Source organism: Benincasa hispida, chromosome 3 (assembly GCF_027475165.1).
Source record: "Benincasa hispida cultivar pf3 chromosome 3, pf3_genome.v1.1, whole genome shotgun sequence".
NCBI classification, from domain to species: Eukaryota; Viridiplantae; Streptophyta; class Magnoliopsida; order Cucurbitales; family Cucurbitaceae; genus Benincasa; species Benincasa hispida.
In genome coordinates this window covers 39,429,103-39,439,118 of record NC_143480.1, presented here as the reverse complement: position 1 = coordinate 39,439,118, position 10,016 = coordinate 39,429,103, and the positions used below count along the sequence as shown (strand labels likewise).

At 27.3% G+C, this 10,016-nt stretch overlaps 1 protein-coding gene across 4 annotated transcripts; it reads right to left on the bottom strand.

The window, feature by feature from the left end:
• Nucleotides 1–868: 868 nt before the first annotated feature.
• LOC120073550 (MADS-box transcription factor 23-like) lies at nucleotides 869–5,475 on the bottom strand. Of its 4 annotated transcripts, none has more exons than XM_090312160.1 (8): nucleotides 5,330–5,475; nucleotides 5,015–5,251; nucleotides 4,659–4,737; nucleotides 3,842–3,903; nucleotides 2,736–2,835; nucleotides 1,536–1,577; nucleotides 1,337–1,420; nucleotides 869–1,237 (listed from the first exon to the last, which is right to left on the bottom strand). In XM_090312160.1, exons 2-8 carry the CDS (start codon nucleotides 5,194–5,196, stop codon nucleotides 1,082–1,084), a joined length of 705 nt encoding a protein of 234 aa, XP_090168286.1. In that variant the 5' UTR covers nucleotides 5,197–5,251; nucleotides 5,330–5,475; the 3' UTR covers nucleotides 869–1,081. The 4 variants fall into 4 exon arrangements, with proteins under 4 accessions (XP_090168286.1, XP_038882310.1, XP_090168287.1 ...); XM_039026382.2 differs by having other exon boundaries at nucleotides 5,015–5,241; nucleotides 5,330–5,469; XM_090312161.1 differs by having other exon boundaries at nucleotides 1,021–1,254.
• Between the last annotated feature and the right edge of the window lie 4,541 nt (nucleotides 5,476–10,016).

The window sequence follows — 10,016 nt, the reverse complement described above, 5'->3', positions numbered from 1 at the left end:
ATAAATTTTACTCCATTAACAAATTCTCTTGCATTGTGTTATATCTTCTAATATTTTAGGTATGATTGTTATATTTTCAATTACCCCTAAAAAAAAATTATATTTAAATGAGTTCTATAACTTCAAAGAAATGACCACGTTCAACTTTAATTTAGGGAAGAATATATATATATATTTTTTTTTTCTTTTTTTATCGCTAGATTTTGCACATAGTTTCATTTCATCTTTGACATTAACTTTCAATTAATTTTAAATAAATATGAAATTAAATAAATATGTTATATTAATTTTGATATGGAAGAAAATTAATGAAAACTTAGTCCATTATAATTCTGTTTAAACTAAAATTAATAGATTAACACTTAGATCAAAACTAAGAATTTAGTAAAAATCAAAGTTAAGATAGTTAATCTTAAAGCTGAGGGAAATTACATCAAAACAAAATTCAAAACTCAAATAAAAAAAATATATAACAAACTTGAAATATACAGAACCAATAGTATATTATACTCAAAACTCAAAACTCAAGAATAAAAGTGTAATACTTTGAAATTTAAGAAAAAATAGAAATTAAACAAACAAATTTTAGGACTATATATATAAATATATATTGCAATTAATTTTGATTCAAGTGTTTTAAGAATTGTTTGAAATGCATTTTCAACTATTTAAATTTTAAAACAAATTATTTTAGAAAAAATTGCAGTATTGGACAATCACTCAAAATCTATTTTGAAATGTATTTTGAACGATTTTTATCAAAAATATTTAAATAAAATGAGTTTTTTGGATTTTTTTTTTTTTTTTTGGTCAAAGTCCAAACGGCATTCGGCTTTATCTAGAAAATGAGCAACCACCTGACAATACATTCTCTAACAATTGTTGCCTTTATTTCTGGAAAATTAAAAACAACAATTCTTTTACATACACCGTAATAAATATAATTCATGTACCAAATTGGTCGGAGCTTAACTAATAATTCTGGACCCTTTTTGTTTTTGTTTTTGTTTGTTTGTTTTTTTTTTTTTTTTTTTTTTTTTATAATACGGTCTGTATGGGGCATTGAGTTAATTAATTAAAATTAAGTTTGTTGCTCCGGCGGGTTGAGCTGAAGATGGATTGGCACACGCAGGGCGTCGCCTGCAATAGGGACGGCGGCGGCGGTGATAATACCATATGGAATCAAGGCGTTACCGGTGCCCAAGTTCATCTCAGATCTTGAATCATGCCCATAAACCTGCAGAGATTATGAAGCTTTTTTCTTGTTTTAATTTGAATTATCATAATGATTTATCTATTTAATCATTGTTAATGCTTTGTAATTTGAGAGTGATACCTTTCTGTGTAATTCCATGTTTTCTTGACAATAAAGGTTTACTTTATTGGTCAACTCTATATTTTCTTGGTGCATCAGAATTCCCTGAAAATATAAACCAAAAATTTAATTCAAGTTTTGTTACTCGTAATTCAAGGATACGATTAAAAGAGGGAAAAAAAAAAAGATACAACTTTAATGTGCGTCTTTTTTCTAGTACCTTTCGATTCAATTCTTTTATTTCATCATTTAATATTTGTTCCTGCATGCAACACAAATTCTCATTAATATTAAACTGAAGAGAGTACTGAGTTGAAAATAAATTTGGATCAACTCGACATGATTTATGAGAGGTAATTGATGTATACTCAAAATTATGTTCAAAATATAGATATATATTGGAATGAGTTGGGTTGAAAGATTTTTTTTTAACTAATAATTCAGATGGTCGGATTGGCCATACAAATGACTCGAAAAGGATCTCCGACTTGACTCTTAAAATTCAAGTTGGATTGGTGGGTTATTTATTTATTCTTTTAGTATTTTTTTTATTAAATTAAAAAATACTTAAATTTGTGTGCAACACATACTAATAACTAAAATTTTATAAAACTCAAAGGTTAAATATCACAGATCCAAGATCTCTATTACAAATTTTAAACTTCAAACAAATACAACAAAAATGTTACTTAGATTGATCCAACCCAAAGAAAAAAAAACATAAATTAGTTAATCCAACCCAACCTGAAAATTAAAATAAAATCAATTCAATTTTTATAATTTGGATTGAGTAGTCTCAATTATTCAGATTGTCGTATTATTTGAAGACCCTGCATATATCATATCTTACCTGTAAAACAAACTTTAAAAAAATCAAAGCTATTTTGAAAAATTATACCAACCTTGATGTTTCCTTTTCTTTGGAGTGTTCTTTACTTCAACATATAAAAAGTGGATATATATCACTTTTTTTTTTTCAATCATTTCAAACATTTTGGAATTGTGTTTTTTGATCTCATTGAATTGCTTTCCCCTGTGCTTAATATTTACTTCTTAAAATGGAAATAATAATAATAATAATGGTAAAAGATGAAGAGAGAGAATAAAGAGTGTAAATGGAAGTTAAATTAAAACTATATGATAACCTATGTACAGTTACCTTAATGATGTAATTGAACAAAAGGGATTTTTAAAATAGAGAAAAATGATTCCGAATGAAAAATTGTTGAAAATATTTTTAAATACAATAAAATATCACAATATATCTAATAGATATTTATCAATTCTATCAATGATAAATGATAGTAGTCTATCAATATTTATCAGTATCTATCATTGATTGACATTTTACTATATAGGTAGATTAATTCATTTTTCTATATACGAAAACAGAAAAAAAAAATTGACATCAATATTTGACCTTTTTAATTCGGATGCTTTGTAAGCTAAACTCCAATTGGCTTTCAAGATTGTTTAGGTCTTTGATTGATAAACCATAGAGTTGCTCCCCCATTAATTTCCTTGCATACATTAAAAAAATGAAGATTATTAAGCATAATTAATTATTTAATACAATAACCAATAATATTATTCCGAATGAAAAAAAAAAATCAACATTATACTTTTTAGTAATTTAGTTCTCATTTGATAACTATTTAGACTCTGTTTGATAACTATTTAGATTTCGATTTTTGTTTTTTAAAATTAAACTTATAGACACTATTTCTACCTCCAAATTTCTTTTTTTGTTTTCTACTTTTCACCTATGGTTTAAAAAATCGAGCCAAAATTTGAGAACTAAAAAAGCAGCAGCTTTTAAATTTTGTTTTTGTTTTTAGAATTTGGTTAAGAATTTAACATTTGTACTTAAGAAAGATGCAACTCATTGTAAGAAATGTGGAAGAAATAGAATTAGTTTTCAAAAATAAAAAACAAAATTGTTACCATAAGGACCCTTAGTTTTTTTTTAAAAAAAAAAATTAAATCTATAGACATTATTTCTAGCTCCAAATTTCATTCTTTGTCATTTACTTTCTAGTAATGGTTTAAAAAAACAAGCCAAATTTTGAAAACTAAAAAAGTAAGCCCCATTTGGTAACCATTTGATTTTTTTTATTTTTTTTTTTGTATAAATTAAGCCTATTTCATCCACATTTTTTACAATTATATGCCTCTTTCTTAAGTACAATGGTTGAATTCTAAGCTAAATTCTAAAAACAAAAACTACTTTTCTTTGAGTTTCCAAAATTTGGATTGGTTTTTTAAACCATTGGTGAAAAGAGATAATAAAGGAAGAAATTTGAAAGTGGGAGTAGTATCCATAGATTTAATTTTCAAAAATAAAATGGTTACGACCGTAACTTTAAAATTTTGTTTTTATTTTTTGAATTTGGCTAAGAATTCAACCATAAGATACAAATCTTGTAAAAAAAAATAGAAGAAATAGGTTTAATTTTCAAAAACCAAAAAATAAAAAAACAAATAATTAAGAAACCTTAAATGTTAAAAATAGAAAAGGGTAGTTACCTGTTATTCTCCTGCAAGTTATGTAGTTGCTGCCTTAGAGTTGTTACTTCCTTCTGCCATAACTACCAATGTAAAAGAATAATTCAACAATCTTTCAGAAAAAAAAAATTATAAAGTAAAATGATCAATTGATATGTATTTATTACAAGTTTCAATCTTTAGAATTTCAAATGTACTTATTTAGTCCCTCACATTTTAGAAAACCGTAATTTAAGTCACTAGATTTCAATTTTCTGTCAAACAGAGTTTATAAAGTGTCTTAATATATATGATTAGTACAATGTGTTTGATAATCACAACGAACGATTATGAAAGAACAGCAAGTGGATATCAATATTAATTGAGAAGGAAATGACATTACAAGAATTTGAACACAGGACCTCCCAGACCATTTATTCTCATACTATCTTAAATCACTGATTGACCCAAAAATTTAAGCTAATAAATAAAGATAAATTTTAACTATATATATCATTTAACATTCAACAACTTAGATCACTTCTCTGAAAAATAATATACAACTACTTTTTGAATTTTCTATCATGTTTCATACATACATACATACACATTTTCCCTCTATGGTGTTTCCATCAAATTAGACCTAAAATAACTTTTGTGGAAATCATGAGAGAGTCATCTCAATACACACACTTATTGTTTCTACTAGAAAATTTACCCAAACAAAAAAAACATCATTAAATGTCCTAAACAAAAAAGTATAACTCAACAATACAAAACTATATGCACAGATATAATGAACAAAGAGAGCAAAAGAAATTAAAAAGGCCCTTTTCATGGAGGTTAATATTATTTATACCTTTACATCTGAAATTGGATTCAACAGCAATTCATCTTCCTCCTTCCTTCTGTTATATTTCTCAATTATTGAATGTATGCTGACCAAAAAAAAAAAAAAAACCAAAGATTGTATAAACTATCAATGAAACTCAATAGAGCTAGAAATTTCTTCCTAATAAAAGCAGCTTCAAAACTATTTCATCATAATCATTTTCCCTTTTTCACCTCTAAATCTAACAGTGAAACTAGATTATCAAACAACAAGTCAAACATACTTCAGACAGCTCAACGATTAAGACATCTATTTGACCTAAACTCGAACAGAAAAAGCTCAACGATTAAGACATCTAAAAAACTAATTAAGAAAGGGCAAACCTAGTGCTTGCAAATTCATAGTATTTGCCAGAGCTAGAAAAAATTATGAGACCAACTTCGGCATCACAGAGAATAGAGAGTTCTTTAGCCTTTTTAATTAATCCCTTTCTTCTCTTGGAGAAAGTCACTTGTCTACTTGCAGAATTATCAATCCTTCTTATCACAATCTTCCCTCGACCCATCTTCAAATTAGGGTTTCTTCAATGGATTATTTCAACCTCTCCACCCTGAACAAATCTAATCAAATAAATAAAAATTAAACAAGAACCCCAATCAGAAATAAATCAAAGAAACAATTAAGGTTAAGAAACTTACTAATTATTATTTTGAAGAACAAAATTGATGGAAGCTTTCTCCTTCTCCAATTGGGTTTTTTGTTTCTCCCATAAGGAGATTTTATGGTGGAAGAAAAATTAGCCTTTGAGCAAAATGAGGAATTTGAGCACTGTTAAAGGGGATTCAATTGGGATGGAGGGATTTATTAAATTAGTATTAAACTACTGTACGACTTGTTTGTACCTTTTATTTTTATATGTGAAAAATACTCAATACACACTATTACTATTCCCATTTATATTTTAGGTCAATCACCTTTCTTTTGATCTCTTTTTTTAAAAAAATAGAAAGAATTTTAAAAATTATTATTACGTAACCTTGTTTATATGAGATCGAATATAGTTTTAAAAAAATTGGTTAAAATAGATGGGGAAGAAGAATATATACTACTTATTTATTAATACAAACTTTTGGGTTGTGGTTGATGACTGCTAAAGTGACATTTCTAAATTTTTGTTTGAGATATTGTATATTTGGGCGGTTGTTAGTTATTTATTTATTTATTTTCCTTAATATAGTAAATAACTTTGACTAATTAAAAAAAATTAGTTTTTGTATGGTGTGCGACTCAAAGAAGTGTAGAAAGTATGTGTGTTTTTTTAAAAGTGTAATGTTTTTTAAAATGAAGTACTTAATTATGTGGGAGAACAGTATCAAAACTATTTTGAATTGGTGCACCCAAATCTAGATTAAAGTTATTTTGTGATTATGATATGCTTCTACTATTTTTTAAAAATTGGAAAGTTTTTTCCAAGCTTCATTATATGTATTTAAGTGTTTCTAATGAATCTTTTTCAAATAAAAAAAAAAGTTTTTTTTTGGGAAAAATAGAAGAAACGAAGTGTTACTTCACTCGTGCACAAAACACTAGTTAATGATTTGATTGTTCTTATGAAGAATTTAAATAATAGAGGTTAAAGTTCAAAATATTGTGCCATGTTGTTGGAATATGATACCTTATGCACAAATATTAGATATATTTCGTGCCAAATTGCATTCTATTTAATTATTTTAATTTGTTCCACTAATAAAAGATTAGTGGCATAGAGCTGTTCGAGTGATTAATTATAACCCATTCCACGAGAGAGAAACTTTTTGTTTGGATTAGTTTGCAACCTTAAATGGAGGATGAAATATATTTTTTTAAAATAAGTTCTGTTTTTTATTTTTATTTTTTTTAATTAAATTTTCGACAGCTGATCTAAAATATACTTATAATATATATCAAGTTGGATTAGTATTAATTAGTTTGGGGTCAGAAATTTTATTGGAGGGCAAACTGTGGAGTGGATTGTCAGACAGAACACGTTTAGAGTAATTTGGTTTTGGAACTTGGAAAATTTACCCAAAAAATGGTCTGGTTTTTGAAACTTTAAAGTTTCCAAATAAGGAATGTTTAATTAAAAGACTATCCGAAGAATTTGAGAATATCTAAGTCCATACTCCACTATACAATTTGCCATTTGGAACTTGGAATATTACCAAAAATTGAACCCTTTTTTGAAAGTTGCAAGTTACCATTTCAGGAAAAAGTAAGAGGTTTTTGTATTGTATATTTATTTACTTTAGACTCATATTTCCTACTTGTAATCCATTTGTATCCAGCTATTATAGTAATATGGGATGCTTCTTTTATATTTTCTCAAAGTTCAATATATAAAGGATGAATTTAATTATTTCATTTGTGATTTAGCTAGCTATATGAAGGAATATGTTGTTAAGATTTTAGTTAATTATTGTTTATATAAAATGCGAATTTCCTAAACCTTCATTACCATAATCAAAATCACATACATAATGCAGATTTATTATTATTATTATTTTAACTTCTAGGTATATGTAAGTGTAGTTTGTGATTTAAAGAAACACCCTCTATATTATATCTTCTTGGGTTAAATTACAAATTAAATAATTACCAAATCTCTCGTTGAACTCTATTGACCTCATATATCAAATGATTGAAACTTATTCTAACACAAGTACCAACATTATTCAAGGAGTTTAGGGCAAAGAGTGAAGTTGTTTAGCCGTGAAAGACCCACAATATAAAAAGTTAACTAAGTCACGAAATAGATTTTTTTAAGTAGTAAGATCCACAAACTCCTTAAGCCAAACAACCTTCTAACTCATGTTCCTTGTTTCAAACTTGAGCTATTAAGTATAAACTTATGATCTGTTTGAATTTACTTTCCAAGTGTTTATAAATACTTATTTAAATATTCATGGAACGTTCGAGACAATGAATTGATTATTATAATTCTAAATTATTATAGTTAGATTATAATAGTTTATATTTGGTTCTTAACCCAAATGTCCATCCAAACGTGCCCTTAAACTTATAATGATTTTATTTTGTTTATAACGCTTGGAGTTATTAATAGGAGTTGGGATTATATGTATATATATATATGTGTGTGAGGTTTGGGAGGGGGTGAATGAAGCAATATATAATGATGAAGGGTTCAGGTGAGTGCCTTTAAACTCGAATTCCTATTGGGTGAGAGCACGTGAAGATGATCTGATTAGACCAATAAGATTCGACAATGTGGCTGAAAGTTCCAATGAAAGCCCCTGGATTAAGGAGACCTAAATTCAAAATCTTTGGTTAAATTACTCTCAACTTGCTGCTTATATTAACGAGCTTAGACAGGTGTCAATCATCAACAAATCATATATCCTCATAACCCAAGGAAAAAAAAATTAAACTTATGGATTTTTGTGTCCATATTTTATTATTATTATTTCAAATTTTTATCATCCCAACAAAAATGAAATTTTGCATGCTTAAATAAGTCGGAATAATTTTCATTTTTTCCTTTTCCTTCTTCTGATGTGCACATGATACACTCCCTTTATGATGACCCTCATAAGGTTTAGCCATCCAAGACAAAGATATTACCTATTTATTTATTTGTTTATTTATTTGTTCTTTGGGAGTTGAAGGAAGATCTTGGAATGTCGCTTTTGATGCTAAAACCCCACATGCTATCTTCCATTATATTTTCATATGCTTATTATTGGTGTTTGTGTAGTATTTATCTTCAAAGCGCTTATCCTATTTAGCAATTTTGTATTTACATTTGTGCATATCGTTAGTTGTAAATTCCACATCCATATTATTGGTGCAATGATTTTTATGACATCTACAAGCTCAAGATTTATTTTCCTTTTTATCAAATAGGTTTTTGACTTATACGTTTAAACCAATTCTTTTTAGGATATTAAAATTGAAAGAAAGAAATGATGAATCGAATTTACGATCTTTGAGCAAAGTTATTGGTTTATTGATTGAATTGACATATAAGATTTGATGTTGGTGTGTTAATTCAATAATTTATATATAAAAAAAATTAGAAATAACAAAGAAAAATAAGTCTATTCTTCTCAAAGTAAAGAAGAAAAAAGAAGAAGAAAAGCGAGACTATATTGAGAAGCTAATGCATAGGAATGTTCGGCTTTATCAACCGACTCAAGATATAAAGGCTAGTACAAACTTGATTTATAAACCATATTTCATAACCATTTTGAGGATCGAGTTAATCCATATATAAATTGGCTCGTTGGACTAGAGGTTGGATCAACATAAATATATGTATAAATAAAATAATATCATTTTAATAATTTTATTAATTAAAAACCAAAATCTTAATAAAAGTTATAGAAGAAATATAGATCAATAAAATTGAATATTACTCAATCAAGAAAATATTTAAAAATATTTTTAAATAATTAAATAATTAATATTCAATAAGCTAATTTAATTCATCACTCCCACGACCTTCTCTAATAAATAATAGTGAACTAAGTCAAGTCAAAGATTGAGTCATGGACTTTAGCCCAAAAATTTGTAGCCATAATCTTTCTTTAAAGAAGTAAAAAGGCCGAGATGATGAGGCCCAATTAGGTAGAAACTAATACCCAAAGAACATTGAATAAAATCAGCCTATTCTCTCCACGCAACAATCGAAAAGATAAGTCAAAATTCTCAAAACTAAACACTAAACTCTAATGGGTTGATCAGATAAATAACAGAATTTAAGTTTTCATTTGGACAAATAGCAAAAACTTTTTAAAATTGTAAAAATAGCAAACAGAATATAAAATTAAAAAATAAAGATTAGCAATTGTCAAAACTACTCCCAATGGAATTGTAAAGGTCTGAGTATTTCAAAATCGTTTGAAAATAACAAATACAGTCTACCTACTCCTATCACACACTACACACTCCATTCTGACAAGAGGTCTAATCCACCATCACACCTCACACGATAATCAATGAATTTTAACCAAAATCCTAACCAAACATTTACTATCTAAAAATCGTTCACCGGAAAGAAAAAAGGTGAGAGGGTTCGACGGAAAAATACCTTCATTTCAAGAGAAGAAAATAGACAGCTTCATTGCAAACACTTGACCTTTAACATTGAAGCTCCTTCAAAACAGCTTCAAGCGGCAGGTTCAACGGACTTTGCACGGTATCAAGTATTTTTCCACGGTATTCTCCACAGTATTGCAGCTTCTTGGCCATTTTTTAGTCATTTTAAGCACCTACTTGAACCTCTTCACTGATTGTAACCTACTTAAATTTTCTTGGATGCAATCTGCTTAGGTCTGGAATTTGCTTAAATTTCCTAATTTCGGACAATATTTCGATTCCCAAATTTCT

What these genes read in the sequence shown, in the direction of transcription:
- LOC120073550 (XM_090312160.1), bottom strand. Translation starts at nt 5,196, where the DNA reads ATGGGTCGAGGGAAGATTGTGATAAGAAGGATTGATAATTCTGCAAGT. An exon ending in ATCCAATTTCAGATGTAAAG is followed by an intron (nt 3,904 to 4,658) that starts GTATAAATAATA and finishes TTACATTGGTAG; the next exon opens with TTATGGCAGAAGGAAGTAAC. An exon ending in ACATGGAATTACACAGAAAG is followed by an intron (nt 1,238 to 1,336) that starts GTATCACTCTCA and finishes TAATCTCTGCAG; the next exon opens with GTTTATGGGCATGATTCAAG.